The sequence below is a fragment of the Cucumis melo genome, chromosome 6 (genome assembly GCF_025177605.1).
Source record: "Cucumis melo cultivar AY chromosome 6, USDA_Cmelo_AY_1.0, whole genome shotgun sequence".
Taxonomy (NCBI): Eukaryota; Viridiplantae; Streptophyta; class Magnoliopsida; order Cucurbitales; family Cucurbitaceae; genus Cucumis; species Cucumis melo.
Window position 1 is genome coordinate 27,712,761 of NC_066862.1, and position 21,910 is coordinate 27,734,670.

The window sequence follows — 21,910 nt, forward strand, 5'->3', positions numbered from 1 at the left end:
AAAAACAAAAAATGAAACTATTTAAATAAAATAAGTTTATTTAGATAAATTTCATTATATATTTTTTAAAATATCCTAAAATAAAAATTTTGCATTATTTTATTATTAAAAAAAAAACATGTTATATTATCCTTTTTCTTTTTAAATGATAAAATTGTTAAACAACATTACAAATATTAAATGAATGAATTACATACAAAATATAAATGGGCATAGGATGATATTTTTGTTTGGTGAGGTTGGGGGGGATATTCTTTCATTCAATCAATCACTATTTGTAAAAATAAAGATTTCAAAAACTTAAAGGGTAATATAAATTAAAATGAAACAATATGGAACGAAATAATATATTTTAAATTTAAAAAAAAAAAAAAAGAAAAAAAAAAAGAATTGAGATTATTAAATTATTATGATGATGGCATCATCATGTACAGTCGGCATCCAGTCACATAGGGCCCACATAAACTATATAAAAATAGCCATTTGGATATTACTAATTATTTTGAATGAATGAATGAATGTGTTTTTTATTTAAATCATTCTTAATGCATTCTTCAAATATCTCCCCACCCCCACTTTCTCTTTCTCTTTTTCTTTTTCTTTTATTTATTATAATTTTACTTAATTTTATTTAATTTAACTTAAACAATTGGAATCTAAATCTTCTAACAAGAGATTACTCCAAATTGGATTCCATAACTACACAACTTCAAATCAAGCATACCATAACTGCTTCGATTCGCGTCTATACTTAGGGTTTAACTATGAGGTAGTTTCCATATTTAACTAAATAACGACTTATAACTTTATGGTTGTCTCTATGTGTCAACCTCTATATACTTGTCTAGCTAAATTTTTGTTTGATGGTAGAGTACGTAATTCGTCCTCTATACTTGTCAAATAAAACTTTTTTTTTTATATCGTCGTAACAACTAATATCTTTAGTATACCTTTAGTAGTCAACAAGTAACTTATGCAAGGCGTCTTACAAATTAAACACAACCAAATAGAAATATTATAGAAAACAATATTTATTTTACAAAGGTTAGTTAGGGTTCTTCTCATAAGTATAATTAGGGTTCTTCTTAGGAATATAAGAATAACCTGAATAACTCGAATAGCCCGACAACATGGACTACCCAACTCATATTATATAGGTTATGGGTTGGGTTGGGTTAGTTTAAAATGTGGATTGGGTTGGATTGAAATTTTTTTATTTTTTCAGGTTGGATTAGGTATCGGGTTGAAGGATTGAAAAATTCGAGTCAACCCAACCCAACCCAAATTAATATATATATATATATATATATATATATATATATATATATATATATATATATACTTATTTATTTATATGTACATTGATACTTTGAATTTATAGATTTTGGAATTTTGAATCTACAACAATTTTAAACATTTTTTAGAAAAATAACAATTTTGAACTTTATAAACATTAAAATTTAGAAGAAAAAAAAACAACCCAACATGAAAAGTATGATTGGATTGGATTGTAAACTTAATTCGGGTTATTTAGATTGTCAATCCAACCAACCTGAAAAATGGATTGAGCCCAACCCAACCCATTTACACCCCTAATTCTTTTAATAAGCCAAATTTGAGTTAGGTTATTGTATTGTAAAGAAAATATATTCGATTGATTTTGATCCAAAACCAACATATTCCCTTACAAATTTTGTCCATGTCTTTTATCTATCAACTAGTATATATATATATATATATATATATATATATATTTGTGTGTGTGAATTTTGCGTTTTTTTTTTCAAAATAATTTTTAAATTAATTATCTAGGAATGAATTAGAAAGTTACGAGTATGACATAAAATTTAGAAAAGGTTAAAAAGACTACATATATGAAATAGTGACTAATACAAGCCAATTAAAAGAAATGGGGCCTAGGACTACTACATATCATATTATCATGGATACAATTTTCTTAGAAATAGAGAGTTTCTTGGATCATATCTTCACATAAAACTTAATTGGTTTATGTTTATATATCCTCAACATAAAAGGTCAAAATTTGAATCATTTTCACATTGAACCTCACACATATTGCTAAACTAGAAGAAAAAAAAAATGTCTTGGTGACAATGTCCATCATTCTCAATCAATATCAACTATTTAAAAAAGAAGAAAGAAAAAAAAAAAAAAAAAAACTTTTTGACCAAGGACAGGTGATAAAATAACCCAAATCTAATCAACTAATATTATTGCAAGAATCAATTTGCTTCCAAATGGTCAACTACTTAATCCTATAGAAGCCAAGATATTTTGCCAATATGATTTTTGCATTTTGAAATCACTAATCAAAGTGGGATATATATATATATACACACCAATGTGTGATCTATATAAAAAAAGTTTGGAACTTTTCATTCAATAATTTTCATCTAAATCAAGTACTATTTCTAGTGAATTATTCGTATCTCCCAAAAAAATAAAAATTTAAAATCATAACTTTATTTAAGTTTTGTATAATTTAAATATCGTCAAGTATTTGAAAAGCACAACACCATTGTTACTCAATTTGAAATCGAATTGGAGAATTATTTTACGCATATTTTAAAATAGATAAATGTGTCAGTGATTCATCCTAATATTTGAAGAACTCTCAAAAAATCTTGTGATTATTGGAAGTTTAGAAGAAGCATCAAAGTTAAACAAAATAATGTGATTTCATGAGCTTATAAAAGCTAGTTTGTAATGTATTGAACATATATATATATATATATATATATAAAATTGGATACATAGTACATGAAATACTATCAATATAATCTCAATCATCAAAGGGATAGGGAGAGAATATGTTGAACAAATATAAAATGGATTAAACAATATATGACTCAAAAACTTGTTTGAGTTATATTCTATAGGTGGCAATATGAAATGAGTTGTCAAACAAGTAGTTGGAATTTTTTCAAAAAAAAAAAAAAAAATCTTTTTCATTTGGTTTTCAAACTTTAAAAACCTTTTGATCACTAATCATTTTATTTTTTTTAAAATTAAGTCTATAATTACCAGAAAAAAATAGTTTTCAAGAACTCGTTTTTGTTATTGAAAATTAATTAAGAATTCATGGAATTACGAAAACAAAATTGTTACAAATTAATACCTTAAAATTCAACGGCTTATTAAACATGAAACTAAAAGAGTTCATATGTATACCTATTGACGTTCTTTAAAAGTTGGGATTCTAATAAACACAATTGATAACTAACTCTTGCAAACCTCACATTTATAGTTTGATTAGTCCATTTTAATGATAGAAGATTAATTTGAACAAATCAAGTATTAAGACTTGATTATATGAGTTATCATCTCATCAAAACAAAACTAGAAACTTTCTGAAACCCATTAGTTGGCCTTGAAAAAAAGAATATAATACTCACAAATATGATATTAAATTTTCATCAACATCTCAACATTTTCACATTTCTACGCATTCCATACCGACATAAGAAGCAAATCTAACATTTCTATTATTTTACAAACCGTAAAATCTATTTTTTTTTAATTTAAACAATGTTTTTTAACATTTAAGAAAAAACATCTATCAAAATTATTATTTTATCGATATTTTCGTCGACATTTTTCTAAAATTAAGATCTCGGTATTTTAAACGTCGCCACAAGAAGCATCAAACACAAGAAATAAACTCGTAACTAGGAATAATGTTTCGAATTTATACAATAACTAACGGAACGATGAAGAGAAAAATGATGGAAAGAGTTGAGGCAAAGTGATAATGTAATCTTTGGAGTTGATTTTGAAATTTGATTAAGATAAAGTTCGTATCTTTGCTTGTCGGAAACAAATTTAGAAAAATCTTTCTAATGAATTGCGATTAAAACTAATGAAATCACTTTTAATTCTTTTCTGCTAAGTTAATTAGACTCGGAGTCTTAACTTCTACTTTATATATATATATATATATATATATATATATAATTAAAATAAAGATTAAGTTTGGAAAAACCAATCAGTGGTTGCCAACGCAGAATTGTATGAGAATAATGATTAGGAAGATCCAGCTATAATCCAAAAGGTTTTTGGTAGAGATTAACAAGAGATGAACAAGAACTTAATTGGAGATGTTATGGCTTAAACCGGTTAGCTAATTAGTGGCAACGTGGATGGTTGAAGGGTTGTGATTTTTCAGTGATGGAGGCCCACAATGTTGTTGATGATGGACCAATCATGATCACCAAAAGCCAATCAAGCCGAATGGGAATAACAATTATCAGTTGCTTCAATAAAACAAACTCTCTATGATCATCTCTTTCTTTCTACTTTCATCAACATTCAACATCTCCTAGGAAGAAGAAGAAGAAGAAAGATAGAAAGTTTAATACTTGAACAAGAAGAGGAAGCAATACTAGGAGGGGAAGAGGAATAAGCTAACCTATTATAGCTTAACTGGTTAAGGTATATATGTTCGATCCTTCCAATGGCGCTCCTCGTGTTGTTGATCTAAAAGAAGAAGAATAAGCTACATGAATATAGTTCTGCTGGCCGTTAAGGAATATATTTTCGACAAAGAAATCAAGGTTTGATCCAGCTCATCTCCTCCCTGCATGTTTTTCATCTAAAAGAAGAAGAAACGATATCGTACGAAGAAAACGAGCCTGAAGAAGAAAGGTCAGGAAATGACAGCTAGAAGAAGAATTGATGTCATAAGAGGAAGAAGAGCTTGAAGAAGAAACACCGCAAAAAGTGCAAAGAAGGCGAGCTCGGGTTCGGGCACCTGGATGGTGGTGAAAGTGTGAATGGGGCAGCGTCAATCCAAGAAAGAAAATGGCAGAGAAGAGATTGAAAGTTCAGAAGCACACAAGTTTGGATGTATGGAGCTGATCAAAGAGAGAAAGTCCAGATTCTATATTGCAAGGAGATGTCTCATCATGCTTATTTGCTGGCACAAATATGGTAACAACAACATACACCTAACTACAAAAGCATTTCTAACTTTCGCCCCAACCTTTCGTGATTGTCTCAAAACTAACTCAAAATTTTCTAACCCAACACGTAATTTGAGACTCAAACACCGTCTCATTATTCAAATTCACCCTCTCATGCTCGTTCCGTTGTACTAATTTGTATAAAAAGACTTTGACAAATTTCTATTTCAATGGTATTTTTGAAACAAACGACAATAATCGAGAGTTCAATTAACAACATGTTTCGTATTCTTCCCTTTTTCTTCTTACTTTTAAGTTTTGACATTTGGATTTGGCCTTGTAGATGGAAGCTGGTAAAGTTGGAGAATGGCATGCATCTTCCTTGAAGGCTTTGGTAACGACAGTTGCTATATTTTCTTATGTTTGTCTTTGCTTTGTAAATTCCCTTTTGGATTATCTCTTTTCCATGATAATACCATTGTATAATCTCTTCAAATCTTCAATTGCAAATAAAATTCCTCTACTCCATTTTTTTGTGCAAATCTTCAATTACATAAAACAACTCTCTCCACTAATCTTTAATCATCCTTTCTATCATTTCCTTCTAATTTCGAAATTCAAACCATCATTTGCTTTCTCGCTCCGAAAAAGGATCAAAGTAGATTGTACGTAAGAGAAATGAGAGTTTGTTGGAATATACAAAAGCTTCCATTTTTTATGTTAGCATTCTCAAGAAAAGGATCAAAGCAGAGTGTACATAAGAGAAATGAGAGTTTGTTGGAATATACAAAAGCTTCCATTTTTTATGTTAGCATTCTCTGCGAACTTACAGCTGAAAAAGAATATCAGCCATCTCATTCATATCTTAGAGATACAACACATTGACTACCCAAATGTGATATTTACATAGTCTCTTAATTGTAACTGTACAGACCGACCATCACTATGGATAATTTTCTGCAATATTGTGTAACAACCCATCATCGTTAATCCATCCAACCCTGAATTGAATGTTCTAAGAGATGCCTGTGAGTGAACAATTCCTACCCAACAGAAGAGTCGCCCTGTTAGGGTGCAGTATCAGAAAAGTTCATACATGTTTCGCCGTATGGTACCTCTCCCCGTACAGCAGTTGATTACAGAGAGTTACTTACACGAAGAACAAGTCCAAGTGCAGATAAAGGCAGTTTGAATGTCTAAGTTACGCCTCATGGACCGACTTCCGAAGCTTTGTTAACTTATCCCTCCACATGGCTGAAGGGAACAAATACCAATCATAAATACCCTCATTTGCATGAAACAAAACGTTCTTCATAAATAGGTATTGCTGCAATTGGAATAAATTGGTTAGCCCTCTCTAACTTATACCTGCATCTTTGTACCGTTCTTCATAAATGGCAATTTTCATATTCTTCAACATATCGAGTTCCTCGGACAAGAAATCTGGGCCATCTGCAGCACTGGACAAGAAATCATCATTTTAGATAACAAGAAAAGATATCTATCAAACAAGCCAACAATGCTTGCACTTATACCAGTCAAGTAAAACATCAAAACATGACTTCCTCTCGTGCACTCTTCCAAACCCGTAACTAACTCTTATCGCATCCTCAAAGACAATCTGCTTACTAACAAGTACCGGTATCTGCAAATTCGTTAAACAAAAAAAAGGCATGGCAGCAAAGTGGGTGAAATGATCCAAAGTAGAGCATATGTACTGCTGTACTTCGTTTTAAAGGAAACTAAATTATTCCAGCAACTCGCATAAGCTCTTCAAAAACCTTAGCAGTTAATGGTAGAATATATACCTTACACCGATATGCAATATTTAGGGCATCTGAGGGGCGTGCATCCACACTTAACATCTCACTTTCCCCTTCCTGCAGATGATAATAGTATTGAGAACTTCTAAACATGTCTTCTAATTGTGAATGAATGTATAAGAGCTAACCTTTCTCAAGAAGAGCCGGGCAAAGTAAGTATTCACCACTCTTTCAGTAATTCTCGCTGTGATGGCCTATACTCATAACAACAAAAAGTGGCATTAGATTATGGCTCTAACCCCTATTTCATGGTTAGCAAAAAAAATAGAAATGTACATGACAAGTACAAACAATTTATTCGGAAGCCGGGCTGCGCGCTCTCATTAGTCAGAAGTAGTACTCAATTACATTAACGAAACAAATCAAGGGAAGGAGGAGAGATTCCTATCACTAATCACTGACCACCCATAATCTGGCTTACAGCAAATGATTGATTGACAAAGAAAAAGATGAAGAATTACGTCTCGAATTATACAATACTTAGGAATATAAGGGGCAAAGAGGTTGATATTCTGGAGCATATCCTCGTCTCGTCAGATATACATATATTGAGTTTTATCGAACAAAACTAGCAGATTTTTTTCAGCCTATTGGTTCTTGTATAAAAAAAAAATGCAAAAAGTTCATGCACATATTTCTTGGTTTTTCCATGTACAATATCAGCAAGTAACAATTTACATCTCAAGCTAGTGCATGAACAAAAGCTGAAAATTCCATCCTATTGTCCTTCACATTCATGTCTCAAACTCCCCCCCCCAAGAGAGAACACAGAACCAAATATAAAATCTACGGCCAATTTGAGCGTAGCTCGGTAGATAAAGCACCAATTATCATTCCAAAGTTCAATGGTTCGATCACGCACATGAACTTAAAAATAATAATAAAGGTTGAGCATGCATTCAATTTGGTAAGTTAGAAGGTAGTTCCATACCTCATAGCCAACCTTCACAATGAGGCCTTGTATAAACTGAAAAATATCTGGGGCCTCCTGTAACATGACCAATTGGCAATTAATGCCAACGACAAAGTATCCAAAACCAAAAATATGGATAACAGAACCAAAGAAAACCAACCCCATTTTCAATCCCAAGCTGACAATCAATAAGTTTCTCAATAGCATATTCCCCTGCAAACCAAGTCCAGAATTTACAACTTCTTATCAACAAATTCATAAGAAAACACAACCCCTCACAACAGAGTTATCATCATCCAATATACCAACGACAATTGGCAGTAGAAAGTCTCCATTGCAAGAAATTTTGAGGAACACAGTGGGGCTTCGGAAACGTCTAAAAAACCCCAGTCCGAGTGAAGGAGAATTGACACGAGATTCTCTCTGGTTGAAATTCACATCCTCTTGAAACCTCTTCTTCCACATTCGATAGTGATAGATAGTCTCTGATAGTAGGAAAAAAACAAAAAAAATCAAGAATCAGAAACACCAACAACCCCAAATCGATTTAATTAACAATTATAAGCTCCAAAAAAGGAAACCTAAACAATAAAACCAGGAACCTGAAACAAGAAATGAAGCTTCGAAATAATCCTGATGGGAATTATCATCATCATCACTGTTGGTGGATCTATCACGAGAAGAGTGACAAGAAATGAGGATCGACTTGGGGCGGCGAGAACGAACCGCATTGGGACGCGATCGGTGAAGAGAGAAGTGAAGGGAACAGGAAGGGCGAGAAGCAGAGGGGTGATCCATGGCTATGGCGGATCCAAAGAAAATGGTAGGAAGACGGAAGTGAGGGGCCAAACCCAGCATTGTAATAAGGGAATTACAAAGAAAAAATAGAGGAGGAAGAAGAAGAAGAAGAAGAAGAAGAAGAAGAAGATGGAGATTGAAGAAGAAAAAGGGAAAGTTGGGAAGTTGGGTGAAGTGGGGTTGGCCTGAAAAGCGCTTATTTTTCGCTGATACAGAGAGAGTTTGTTTTCAATCCGCTGAATTGATTTGAAAGAGAAGAGATTTTGAGGAAATGGACAAAGACGATGAAAGGAAGATGATGAGGCACAATACAAACCTCCACAACTTCAAACATGATGAAGTTTTCTTTCTTTCTCCAAAGATAATTCTTTTTCCCTTTTTGGAGGTTAAATAAATTATGGGTTTGATCCAAACTCTTAAATTTGTCACCTTTGGGTTCAAATTCATTCTAAAATTTGAGTTTCATATTAATTTTCATAAGAGAATAACACATTCATCCTATAAAAACGTAAAGTTTTCACTTTTTCAAACGATTCTAGATTTATCACTTTAGTCATTAGTATATGTTGTAATTTTGGGGGTAAATGCTATTAATTATGTTATCATAAAAGATTAAATGAATGGTAATAATGATCATACAAAGATCTACTTATAAATTTAAATTTAATATCTCAAACTTGAATTATTCCATCCTAACAAATAAATAAAAGAAAATATCTGTATTGGTCCCACAAATTATGAATTATTTATCTTCTTTTGTGAAAAAATAAATAAATGAATGAATATAATGATAAAACTTTTATTGCTTTAAAAAAATATGTATTTAGATGGAATATGTCAACATCGACACATCATCATCGTCATCAATCATCAAATATTATCCACAACGGGGACACGACGTCCGGTACCGGAAAACCGATCGGCGTATGTCCACTGCCGTGACAAACAGTAACAAATGAATGGGCTCTACCGGCGAACTTGGCAAGCTCTGACGTTCAGAAGTCAACCCTTCTTCAGCGAACGGAGGTCTGGTAAGTATCATCGCGATTCGTACGATTTCATGAAATTATTGGGGCATTGCAGAACCATTAGAAGCGTTCAGGAACTACATGCCCAGATTCTCGTTGAGGGTCTTGATCAAAATGGATTCTTAGCCACGAAACTAATCGGCAAATACGTTGAGCTTGGTGAAGGTGAATCGAAAATGGGAACTGCACGGAAGGTGTTCGATAGATTGCTTCAAAGAGATGTGTTTTTGTGGAATGTGGTGATACAAGGATATGCGAGTTTCGGTCCGTTTGTTGAAGCTCTAAACCTGTTTGACGAAATGCGAGTTAGTGGAGAACCCACAAATCGCTATACATTTCCTTTTGTGTTGAAGGCATGTGGCGCACTGAAGAACAGTGACAAGGGTGAGATTGTTCATGGATACGTTGTGAAATGTGGGTTGGACTTGGATTTGTTTGTGGGTAATGCTCTGATCTCATGTTATTCTAAGTGTCAAGACGTTGAAACTGCTCGTAAAGTGTTTGATGATATGTCTCTAAGAGACACCGTAAGTTGGAACTCCATGATTGTTGGTTATACTTTGAATGAGAGAGAGGATGATGCTATAATGTTTTTTCATGCCATGCTGCATAACCAAGCTGATTGCTTGCCTGATGATGCAACACTTGTTGCGATTCTGCCTGCTTGTGCTACAAAATCTGCTTCCCAAGTTGGCTTTTGGGTTCATTCCTATATTATAAAAACAGGAATGGAAGTTGGGGCTTCCCTGGGCAGTTGCCTTATTTCTATGTATGGTAACTGTGGTCATATAAACATTGCAAGAGATGTTTTCAACCGAATCGACAACAAAAACGTTATCGTTTGGAGTGCAATCATAAGGTGTTATGGAATGCATGGTCTTGCAGATGAAGCATTGAACATGTTCAGAAGATTGGAAGAAGTTGGTGTTAAACCAGATGGCCTGATCTTCCTGAATTTGTTGTCGGCATGTAGTCACGCAGGGCTCGTTGCAAAAGGACGCGAGATATACAAAAAAATGGAGGCTTACGGTTTGGAGAGGAACGATAAACACTATGCGTGCATGGTGGATCTCTTAGCGAGGGCTGGTTTCTTAGAACAAGCAGCAGAGTTCATCGAAGCGATGCCCGTGCAGGCAGGAAAAGATGTATATGGTGCATTGTTTGGTGCTTGTAGGATACATAATAACCTAGAGCTAGCTAAAGAAGTGGGGGAGAAGTTGTTTATCTTAGATCCCGAAAATGCCGGTCGGTATATGATCTTAGCTAGTATGTATGAAGATGCAGGGCAGTGGGAAGATGCTGCTAAAGTAAGGAAGTTGCTGAGGGATAGGAATATTAAGAAGCCAGCCGGTTGCAGTTCAATAGAGGTAGATAGGATCCATCATGTGTTTGGGAAGAAGGATGAAACTCATCCCTTCACAGAAGAGATTTTTGACACGATAGAAAAGCTAGAAAGGCTAATGGAGGAAGATTTTGAACCTATTTAATGGATTTTTGATTCACATTTCAATAAATGCAGTTTAAGGACAATTTATCCTTGACTATGCTTTTATTTTTCTTCTCTTCCTAGGAAGTTTCAATGGAAATTCAAATGGATCAAAACATAAACTGAAGACAAAGTATACTTAACCATCATTTTGTTTTTCTCATGTTAACAACTTTGATTTGAACACTAGTGAAAGTAAACGGTATATTGGATGTCGGTAAAATTTACAAGTTTTAGTTTGGATGCCAATAAAGTTTAAGGAGTTTTGAACGATAGAATCACTTCTAATCTCTAAAACCCTCAAGTAATGCTTTAGAAAATTTTGTCACATGACGATATTAGACCATTGCTTAAACTACACAAAGATAGGTGCAATTCAAACACTAAATTCTTCCCATAATATCATTTGATTGTGTACCTTACAACTCCAGAAGATAAACACAGTAATCTTGAATCAAAACATTTTAAAATTTGGATAAAAATATGTCGTTCTTAGGCCATGAAGATGCAACAATTAAATGCCCGGGTTTCTTTTTTCAATTTTATTTTTCTATTCATTTTTGTCCGTATTTTACACCTTTCACATCTCTCACTCAATTCTACAAAGTATTAGATATCAACCTCATATCTAAGAGTTGTCGTTTTAGATAAATCTACATTATCAATTTATAAACAATAACAAAAAAAGACGATATCTTTTAAAAGGTACGTAAAGTAGAAATAAATGAACATTCTTCAAGTAGAGGGATCAAAACGTTTTAATAAAAGACTAAAATAGTATATGACTTTATAGTTTATGGTTGAGAAACATTATCATTTAATCTGAGAAGGGAACAACATTTTAAAAGAGTTCCGACATCAACACACAAAATACAGGTTAATTCAAATAATGATCTACTATTTGGCATGGGTACAAAATTACATGGAACGTATGGCTAAAATTGTGAGGGAATAAGTTTTTGCTTGTAATATGTTTGACAGATCCTTCAAAGCAGAAATGAACAAGCTTGTGAAAGCCTAAGTGATGTAATAGTGTGTCCAATCCGAGCAACATGCTGCCTTGGTGTATCTGGTTGTTTATTTGCCTCTTCTCGTTTGAAATTCGAGGGCCTGACATTTACAAATTACCTGCACAATCAGTTCACTTTTACAATGAAGCAAAGTGCAAAATCATTCGAATCTCAAGATAAGAAACCACGTTTCAATTAAGACAAATGAAAGAATATACAAAAACACCAACACCAACCCGAACAAAAGGGTAGCTACTTCACTTAAATCCTATATAGTTCCTATGCTAATTTCCATGTCAAATATTACACAAAAAACTCCATGTAATTACCTTATAAATGTTGGATATGCTTTGAAACTTCTTTTTCCCCCTTTGGGGGTGGGGTGGGGAGACACGAATCACAATATCCATATAAAACGTCAGCTACTCGTATGATAACCAAAATCTCTGATTTTGTCGACTTTAGTATTCTTCATTATATTTCTTTCTGACTATATAAAGATACTTCATGTATACACTCTAGTACACTCAAAAGGAGTCTTCCTAGAGGATAATTCAACCTTACTAAATAATATCTACCCAGCCAATTTTTTCGAAAATAGCTAACTAAGAAACAACGCCCTTTCCAAGTCCATATCCAGAAATGACGGCAGGCATCAAGATGAGAAACCCACAAACATCCTGAAGATCAATTATTCAGGAAAACTAAACGAACCAGTTAGCCTCCTTTTTTCATCATCAGTCAAATCAGGGCTTCAAGAACTTTACCCTCTTCCTTCAAGGATATTTGCTTTGGAACTCTCATCATCGATTGTTCCTATCATCCTTTCTACTCCTATCATCCTTGTCACTTGTTTGTGGAGTGTACTGACTAGTAGATGATGGAGAATACCCAGGAGCAGTAGGTGAGTACCCTGCACTTGGACTAGAAAGAGGACAAACAATCAGATTTCACTAGGAAAGAACATGTAAATGGTTTGACCAATAAGTTAATATCAGCTAACCTGTACTGTGGAGAACTAGGGCTGTAGTCTGGGCTGGGTCCTGTATTATATGGACTGAGGAAAAGAAAGGCAAAATAGTGGGTTAAGAAATGCAAGGACAAAAACGTGTATCATAATCCATAGCTTTAGTTTGAAAGAGTAGATGTTAGTTACAGAGAGATCTACAGAAAAGGGAAGTAGAATTTTACCTGCTAGGACTGTAGGTCGGGCTGGATGGAGAATATGCTGGAGAAGTAGGAGAATATGATGGCGACGTTGGGCTGCAAGGTAAGACAAGATGTTTAAACTTGTTAGATTCAAAACAATCAGAAACAAACCAGAAAAACAAGCATGATTGCAAGGGAGTTTCCCATTCAGACTCTTGCACGGTGCCCAAGATATTCTATCCAAAAAATACTTCACACTACCTGTAATTGGGCGAGGTTGGGCTATATGGACTTGAAGGAGACAACCGTGGACTACTGGGTGAGTATGCCTGCGATGGGCTGTATTTAGCTGATTGAGGATTATAACTAGGTGAGGTTGGACTATAGCTAGGAGAAGTGGGGCTATAGCTTGGAGACGTGGGACTATAGCCAGGGGAGGTGGGGCTATATGCTGGAGAGGTGGGGCTGTACGAAGGTGATGTGGGACTGTAAGACGGAGATGTTGGGCTGTAGGAGGGAGATGTTGGGCTGTAGGAGGGTGAAGTTGGGCTGTAGGAGGGGGAAGTTGGGCTGTAGGAGGGTGAAGTTGGGCTATATGCAGGGGAAGTGGGACTGTAAGCAGGTGAAGTTGGACTGTAAGCAGGAGAAGTGGGGCTGTAGCTTGGGGAAGTGGGGCTGTAACTAGGTGATGTGGGGCTGTAACTAGGAGAGGTGGGGCTGTAACTTGGAGAGGTTGGGCTGTAACTGGGAGAGGTGGGTGAATAAGATGGACTTGTAGGAGAATATGCAGGACTAGTTGGGCTATAGCCCGGCGAACTAGGACTGTATGTTGGAGATGTTGGACTGTATCCCGGAGAGGTAGGGCTGTATCCCGGAGAAGTAGGACTATAACCAGGAGATGTGGGACTATAGCCAGGGGATGATGGACTGTAGCCCGGAGACGATGGGCTATAGCCTGGAGATGACGTAGGAGAGAATGCCATTCCTCCTACATAGGGTGAAAATTGAGCATCGCTGATAGGTGATAGGCGGAGATTTGGGCTCAACAAATAATTAGGAGACATCATCCCTTCATGATAAGGAGTTCCTGAGATTGGGGAACGGGAAGGTGTCATGCCAAAATCCAGACCGTCAATGTAACTAGGCAGCTGGAGCTCAATAGCATTCTTCAACATCTCATCATTGAGATACAGAGCACAGCCTCCAGTTCCTATGGGGGCCAGCTGACCCAACATTATATTTTCAGTTACACCCCTTAAGTGGTCAGTTTCAGCATATACTGCAGCATCAAGTAAGATATCCACAGTTTCTTCAAATGAGCATCTCATCATTGGTCCAGTATCATTTCTATTAATACCATGACGAGTAATAGCCATCAAGTGGCCACGATAAGTCATTGTGTCACAAAGGATGGCAAGATGTCTGTAATTAACATAAGAACCATCAAAGGATATAACAACACGCAATTCATCCAGAAGAGAACGCCGAACTGCTTCAATTCCAAGAACTTCAATAACTTCAATCAAATGGTTGCTTGTGGTCCTCCTCGCATCAACATCTTCATGACACATGACGGCTAAAAGATTGACACCTTCTGTATCCAACATCCACTCCATCTCTGGTTTAAAACCCTCATTCTCATCGAACTTGTTCACTTTACCACATTTAATGAAAACCTTGTTGATGTCTGGTATTCCTCGAAGAGCCATTTCAGTTAGCATATTACTCTCAATTTTCTTCAAGAACACGTCGTCTTCAGCTGATTCATCAGTCAACTCCCCCTTTGGAGCTTCATCATTCATGATACGTATACGAAGTATCAGCTTCTCAGCATTATCATCATTAAATATGCAAGTCAAATCATCATCAAATTCAAGGTTGATCTTCTCAGCAATATTGGCCATGCTTAGTTTCTTATCCACCATCATTTCACGATTCAACTCTATACGAAGCAACCATGGGGAGATTTTCTCAGGAGCAATTTCCTCATCTGGCATCTCATAATAGGATTTTACAAAATCAATATCCTCTTCAATAATCGTGCTCATGGGGTCAGGATCATACCATACTTCCGTCGCTTGTGTAACACTTCTAAGAGTAGTATATTCCAGAGCACATTGAACAGTCTTCGCTCTCTCCTTGGTTTTATTAGCTTCGGGTTTTAGATAGACAGAAAGAGAAGGTGTTTTGATTCTCTTGGCTACATTAATGATTTCCCTCAATCTGGGAACACCAAGAGTGACATTCTTGGCACTAACACCAGCATAATGGAAGGTATTAAGAGTCATCTGAGTTGCCGGCTCTCCAATGGACTGTGCAGCAACACAGCCAATCATTTCACCAGGTGCTACTAGTGACTGAAGGAAGCGTGATTCTATTTCTCCAATAACCCACTCGAATGCTTCACGAGTAAGCCTGTATTCATCCAAAACCCTTTTGCTAGCAAAAGTGCTTCGGAGTAATATATTGAAGAAAAGGGTGGCATTCTTTTGAGCCTCCACACTTAGAGGATCTTCACCAGGAACAACCTTCAGCCTCTCTTGAAGTTTATCAATAGCTTCAACAATTTCCATAGGATGCATGTCAGAAGCCCTTCGAAAGTCAATCTTGAAAGTTTTCTGTGCATTCTGAATTAGCCTTTTCAGGTTAACTGGCATTGGCCAAGAGTTTTCACCTGTAGTTGCAATTTCTGTTCCTAATTGATACCTGTCTGCTTCAAGCTTTTGAACTTCAGCCTCGAACACATTCCGGAATTCTCGGATGGTTTTCAAATCTTCTACATGCTCTGGCAACATGTAATTTGGCTTCCAGTTTTCATCTTCAAACTCGTACCTGAAGATCCTCTCAAATTCCTTTTTCTTCATTTTCAAAGAATCAAGTTTCTGAGATTCTATCCAAACAGCGTCCATACCATCTTCACCATACAGGAACTGAATAACATCACCCAATGAGTTTCTAACAGTCCCATCATATTTAACCATGATATCCTCCATGGCCTTCACCAGCCTCCTCTGGATGTACCCTGTTTCAGATGTCTTGACTGCAGTATCAATAAGACCTTCCCTACCACCCATAGCATGAAAAAAGAACTCCTGTGGAGTCAAACCTCGAAGATACGAGTTCTCAACAAAGCCACGACTTTCAGGCCCATAATCATCTTTAGTGAAATGGGGCAATGTTCGATCAATGAAACCAAATGGTATTCGCTTCCCTTCAACATTCTGCTGCCCCACACAAGCAGTCATCTGGGAGATGTTGATAAAACTGCCCTTGGATCCTGCAGTGACCATAGCTTTCAAATTGTTACTCTCTGACAAACTTTTTTGTGCACTACTACCAGCATCATCACGAGCCTTATTCAGGACTTGATTCACTTTGTTTTCAAATGAATCCATCATTGTTCGTCCAGGTTCAGGCTCTAAACTCCGTTCTTGGGCTTTCTTTATGAGGTTTTTCACTTCATTTTTAGCAGCAGAGATAGTTTCATTAATTTTCTCCATGGTTGCTGCATCAGCAATTGTATCCCCAATCCCAATGCTAAAAGCATTCTGCAAAAGCCAGTAATTGACAAGCCACTGAGTATGACCCAGAAATTTTCGGGCTGCATCCGGACCAACCTCCTCCCTGGAAACATTTACATGATTAGAAACGGGACAGAAAAAAAGAATATTACAAAACACAAAAGGCAACATAAAAACTACATTAAACACCTCAGTTAAACAAAATAAGAGTCTAACGAGAAAGTATTATGATACAAACCACAAAGAAGAAAGGGGAATGGGAGGACTAATAAAAGCCAGCCTGGAAAGTGTTGGAAAAGCAGTTCCTAAATAGTTGAATGTAAAAAAAAAATAGACCATGTCATTTAGACTTAATAAATTTTAAAAGAAAAACCATGTGAAATTACAATTTGAGTTCCAGTTTTATAAAAATGATCATAAAAGGCAATTCTGTCATTTTTACAAGACTGTTGAGTTCCGTCATTTTGACAACTCAAACAGAAGAACATCACATTCGAAACACTAACCTTCATCTCCAAGTGGCATACCTCCTCAAGGCTGCATCCCAACAGCAGATTATTTCTTTTTTTAAAATTTTAGTGTAATAAAGACGTATCCAATTAGTCAAGCAAGAGTCCGAACAGTTCTTTTTAAAAAATGTAATATGAGTTCAAAAAAAAATTGCGAAAACTTTTTTAAGAGATGATAATGATGATGATTACAGACCACGTCCGGTTGAAAAGCAGTGCATAGCACTATTGCTAATGCATACCAAATAACATGTATAAGACTTCCAGTTGATGTTCCAAGAGCCTTCTTGCAAAGGGTTCCAGAAAGTAGCTCCCCCTTCTCAATCCTAACAAAAGTATCTCCAGGAGTTACGTGTCCAGTTTCGGATTCAGAATGCCAGGCAGAAGTTCTCGTGAGATTGATCTGCTTTGGTATAATAAGATTAAAAACTTGCTTTCCCGTCCAAAGAGGTTGTGGCTTTAAAATTGCAGGGGCAGGAATTTTCCCGTCAAAGTCTTCCCACCACATCAAAATATTCATGAAAACATCCTGCAAATTTACCAATGCAGTTTCATTATCCCATCTTACAAGTTATATACAACAAACAAAAATGTTTTGAAGACAAAGGGCAAGAAATAACAATCATATTGCTCTCACCTTCGTTATAAAGGTGTCCCTTTTTGTAATTTTACGGCATCCTAGGAGAGTATCCTGCACTATACCCATTACTGGACGGTTTGACTGAGGTGACACAATGCATTTGGGAACCATCATGAGTTCCAACACTTCTGCCCTTGTCTCAAATGACTGAGGAACATGCATATTCATTTCATCACCATCAAAATCAGCATTGTAAGGTGATGTGACAGATAAATTTAGACGGAAAGTTGAGTAGGGCATGATCTTGATTCTGTGTCCCATAATAGACATTTTATGGAGACTAGGCTGACGATTAAAAAGTACAAAATCACCATCATTTAAATGGCGCTCCACCTATTATCACAGCAGCAAAAGAATTAGGATGGAATTATAGAACGCATAAAAATATTAGATTGCATGTATGAACAGAAAATCTTGCCTTGTACCCAAGCTCCAAATGATGATCACTACTTTTTTTAAGATAACGAAGATCAAGCCTCTGCCCATCATCTCGTATGATGTACTTGGCACCAGTTTTACCAGGTGGAGGATGGGGACCATATTCAACAAGTTCCTTTAACCTGATTTTCAAAAGAAAACACCAATCTTGAACAATAAATTTTGTGAAAGGGAAAATAACCAAGAAGCAAGCAATGGTTTTAAAATATGGACCTTTCAATATTATAAGGTGTCACAGTCTCTGGATATGTAAGGTTCAAAGCAATACTCCAAGGTACCCCCAGTTCATCAATATTAATGGTTGGATCAGGTGTTATAACAGTTCGTGCTGAAAAATCTACACGTTTTCCCATCAAATTTCCTCTTATCCGGCCTTCCTTTGCCTTGAGCCTGCTACAAATAGATTTAATGGGCCTCCCAGATCTCTGTGTGGCCTATATTATAACAGCATACTAACGTAAGAAAAAAAAATAGTTGGGAAAAAAAACATAATATAGCTTCAATAGAGACTTAATACCCTGGGTAGTCCAGGTAATTCATTATCAAAATATGTGGCTATATGAAACTGCAGTAGTTGCGCAAACTCTGAAATGATATGTGCTGGAGAACCATTTCTCTCTTGTCTCCTGAGGTTTTCATTGTGCCTTATAATCATTGCCAACTGATGAGTTAGATCGTCCTGCATTAAGAAACGTTGTGTTAAAATTGATCTGATAATGCATCATATAACACTACCTCAGAAACTAACTAGAAAAACAAAATGAAATATATTGGGAAGCAGTAAACTAAACAAGAAACAATTAGACATCAGAAAACAAACTCAGAATGAGCATACCTCACTTCTAGATGAGGTGTCCATCATAACTGATGGTCTCACAGGAGGAGGCGGAATTGGAAGGACTTGCAGAATCATCCAGTCAGGCCGTGCATACTTTGGATTGAGGCCCAAGAGTTTGCAATCATCATCAGTTATTCTTTTCAGGATGCCAAGAACCTACAAAAATCCATCAAACTTTGAAGACATACATCCAAATACAAAAGATAATGTTGATCAGGATTGAATGTTCACCCTTTCAGCAGTAAGTGTTTGTTTTCTTTCCACAGGCTCAGGCAGCTGCTCCTGATCATCATTTTTTTTCCTTTGGGCCTTGTACTCTGCAGTCATCTTCATACCCTCAATTGTGATCTTAGGTTGCTGAGCACCACAGCCACCCCGACTTTTTTTTACTGGTTGATCGGAATCTTGACCTTGAACATCGATTTCATCGCCACCCTCACACTTGGTTTTGTTCTTGCAGGCATCCAAAATCTTTCTAAGTCTATTCTTAGGATTCTTTATCCGCAATGCTTGTTTAAACTTGGGATCTTCCTGAATGAGTTAAACAGATATGCTCAGGGAAATTGACTATTTCCATACGAAATCTAGAATAACTCCTCAATGAGACAAGGATCACTTATACCCGTATTCCCATTATCTCAACATCTTAAAAGAATATCCCAATTATATTTTCAACTGAACTCTTGAAAGTCATAACAAACTACTTATTACATGGCACCATATATGTTCCTTCCCATGTAATCCTACGCAGTCTTCTAGAATCCTTCATAATGAATCATAGCAACTAGCAAGCAGCAAAAGAAAAAAAAAACACATGTGTGCAGCGTGAATTTCTAATATATCCCGAAACAATCAAATATAATATTAAGAAAGAACCTCGTCAACTAGAATCTTTGAGCAATTGAAGCACACAGAACGCATAATAGTGAGTACGGTCTTCATAAACCCAATATGGAACATTGGTTTGGCAAGCTCAAGGTGCCCAAAGTGCCCAGGACACTCAGCCATATTTGCAGTGCAAGTTTCACACTTCATTTTTCTGTCGATTGTACCAAGTCGCGGGTCACTCAAACCAGCTACTTTTGGCTTACCCCTCTCTGTGGTTTCACCGTGCTCAATCTGTACCACGGACATTTGCCTCTGCAATCCAAAGAATGTACGATTTTATACACCAGGAAGTAGTTGGAAAAATATTTCATTTCTCATTTTCATGTCCAGTTTCCGATCTTTAGAAACGTCTACATTTTGGAACAGATTTTATTCTCTATTTCTCATGAATCATTGGCATACAAAAAGAATCTAATTTCTTATTTCCTATTTCCAATTAATTGAAAACAAAAAGAAGTACAGCCTTTTGAATATGACATAATAATTTCGAGCTTTTTACTTCAAAAAAGAATATACATTTACTTCATTTAAAATTACAAGTTTTCAAATTTGTAATTTGAGAGACAAAACCAAAAACGACCACTAAAACCAATGCCTTCCAATGTAAATGAAACAAGAACTAAAGAACAGAAAAAGAAAAGAACATTGTCAAGGCCCTCATCTCTATATCCAAGTAATAAAAAAAAACAAGCAGAGCCAACTGCAGATACCAAGTTGAACCCACTTCCTAAAGTAAACTCACTTCATACAAATGTAAAGCATTCTTGACCCACGAACAACCCCTCAAGATTAAAACAGAATCAGACAAAATGAAAGAAAATTGAGGCGGTGTGGGTAAGAGAATTACAATCTCGTCGGGGCTAAGAATGCCAAACTGAACCATTCGGACTTTGGCAACCTCTGCCGGAGAGTAAGGAAATCGCAAATCCATGGTGATCGAAGTTCAGAAAGAAAGCCCTAAAGCAAGCTGAAGAGATTGAAAGCGAAGTTTTGGGGTTGTTCAGACGGGAAAAAATTGGATTCCAACTTCGAATTTCAGAAATTTTCAGTTTGTTTTTGCGGTTTTTTCCTCTTTGCTACTAATCAGAGTCAGAGAGATCAACAGCAGTCTCTCCCCCCTCAATCGTAGAAACCCTCTTTGAAGAGAGCTCCAAATGAACCGAGAAACATAGCCCTAGAGGGGTATTTATAGACGAATACCTCCCTTGAGGCGGCCCTGCAAAATTACTATCTTACCCATCTCTCTTCTTTTTCCCTTTTTTAAATACTCATTTCTAAAATTCTACCCTAAATTTGGATCGTAAAAAATAATTAATAATAAGTAGAATTGATATCTCAACTTAACCCATGGTCTTAGTTATTGAGACCGTATCTCTCTTTTTACTATTAGGTGAAACTATTATGGTTAAAAGATAATTAACACTAATAAATTTTCATTTATACTCTCTTTCAAATTTCTTTCAAAGTATGGTATGAGATTTATAATAATTTTAACTAAATTTACATTTTATTATAAATCACTTAATTTATAACTTTAATGTAATTGAGAATTGTTATTAAACAAATTTTCTTCAAATACTAGGGTCAATAAAAATCCTAATCAATGGTATAAATTAATTTTTTTAGTACAAACGAGAGACAGAATGTTGCAAAATTCTTAATTGTTTCAAAATATTTTTATTAAGAAACATCCGTACATTTAGTTTAATTGTTTTGTTTAGTAGAAGTAATTGATTTAATCAATAAAATTTTAAGACTCAATTAATCTATTTTAAAATGAAGTATTATATTATATTATATGCAAAAATAACACACTTCATCGTAGTAATTTTATTATTTATACACAAACTTATAAATATCCATAAAAAATAACAAAATTGATAAAACATTTGTTAAAAAAAAATCAAATGTAATGCATTTTTGTTGTTTTTTTTTTTTTTTTTTTTT

General features: G+C 35.4%; 3 protein-coding genes across 10 annotated transcripts; 1 reads left to right on the forward strand and 2 right to left on the reverse strand.

The window, feature by feature from the left end:
• Positions 1–5,695: 5,695 nt before the first annotated feature.
• LOC103490665 (bifunctional nuclease 2) lies at positions 5,696–8,917 on the reverse strand. 3 transcript variants are annotated; one of them, XM_008450290.3, is made up of 10 exons: positions 8,261–8,917; positions 7,964–8,143; positions 7,819–7,871; positions 7,677–7,733; positions 6,874–6,939; positions 6,731–6,802; positions 6,458–6,567; positions 6,291–6,382; positions 6,077–6,176; positions 5,696–5,965 (listed from the first exon to the last, which is right to left on the reverse strand). In XM_008450290.3, the coding sequence occupies exons 1-9, from the start codon at positions 8,514–8,516 to the stop codon at positions 6,124–6,126; spliced, it is 939 nt and encodes a 312-aa protein (XP_008448512.1). In that variant the 5' UTR covers positions 8,517–8,917; the 3' UTR covers positions 5,696–5,965; positions 6,077–6,123. The 3 variants fall into 3 exon arrangements, with proteins under 3 accessions (XP_008448512.1, XP_008448511.1, XP_008448513.1); XM_008450289.3 differs by having other exon boundaries at positions 5,696–6,176; XM_008450291.3 differs by lacking the exons at positions 5,696–5,965; positions 6,458–6,567.
• Positions 8,918–9,411: 494 nt separating this feature from the next.
• Positions 9,412–10,971, forward strand: LOC103491107 (pentatricopeptide repeat-containing protein At2g29760, chloroplastic-like). The gene has a single exon (XM_008450937.1). The coding sequence runs from the start codon at positions 9,412–9,414 to the stop codon at positions 10,969–10,971; it is 1,560 nt and encodes a 519-aa protein (XP_008449159.1).
• A 755-nt stretch (positions 10,972–11,726) lies between these two features.
• LOC103490666 (DNA-directed RNA polymerase II subunit RPB1) lies at positions 11,727–21,124 on the reverse strand. Of its 6 annotated transcripts, none has more exons than XR_007821815.1 (14): positions 20,811–21,124; positions 19,952–20,215; positions 19,307–19,606; positions 19,073–19,231; positions 18,755–18,916; positions 18,451–18,671; positions 18,218–18,359; positions 17,797–18,132; positions 17,402–17,688; positions 13,391–16,753; positions 13,172–13,243; positions 12,984–13,037; positions 12,695–12,904; positions 11,727–12,080 (listed from the first exon to the last, which is right to left on the reverse strand). XR_007821815.1 is itself a non-coding variant. In XM_051086371.1 (14 exons), the coding sequence occupies exons 1-13, from the start codon at positions 20,892–20,894 to the stop codon at positions 12,784–12,786; spliced, it is 5,565 nt and encodes a 1,854-aa protein (XP_050942328.1). In that variant the 5' UTR covers positions 20,895–21,124; the 3' UTR covers positions 11,727–12,080; positions 12,748–12,783. The 6 variants fall into 6 exon arrangements, 2 of the variants coding, with proteins under 2 accessions (XP_050942328.1, XP_008448514.3); XR_007821814.1 differs by having other exon boundaries at positions 11,727–12,098; XR_007821813.1 differs by having other exon boundaries at positions 12,310–12,904.
• Between the last annotated feature and the right edge of the window lie 786 nt (positions 21,125–21,910).

What these genes read in the sequence shown, in the direction of transcription:
- LOC103491107 (XM_008450937.1), top strand. Translation starts at nt 9,412, where the DNA reads ATGAATGGGCTCTACCGGCGAACTTGGCAAGCTCTGACGTTCAGAAGT.
- LOC103490666 (XM_051086371.1), bottom strand. Translation starts at nt 20,894, where the DNA reads ATGGATTTGCGATTTCCTTACTCTCCGGCAGAGGTTGCCAAAGTCCGA. An exon ending in AAACACTTACTGCTGAAAGG is followed by an intron (nt 19,232 to 19,306) that starts GTGAACATTCAA and finishes GGATTTTTGTAG; the next exon opens with GTTCTTGGCATCCTGAAAAG. An exon ending in CCGACCTACAGTCCTAGCAG is followed by an intron (nt 13,038 to 13,171) that starts GTAAAATTCTAC and finishes TCTTTTCCTCAG; the next exon opens with TCCATATAATACAGGACCCA.
- LOC103490665 (XM_008450290.3), bottom strand. Translation starts at nt 8,516, where the DNA reads ATGCTGGGTTTGGCCCCTCACTTCCGTCTTCCTACCATTTTCTTTGGA. An exon ending in ATATTGCATATCGGTGTAAG is followed by an intron (nt 6,568 to 6,730) that starts GTATATATTCTA and finishes ACGAATTTGCAG; the next exon opens with ATACCGGTACTTGTTAGTAA. An exon ending in TTTGATGTTTTACTTGACTG is followed by an intron (nt 6,383 to 6,457) that starts GTATAAGTGCAA and finishes TTTCTTGTCCAG; the next exon opens with TGCTGCAGATGGCCCAGATT.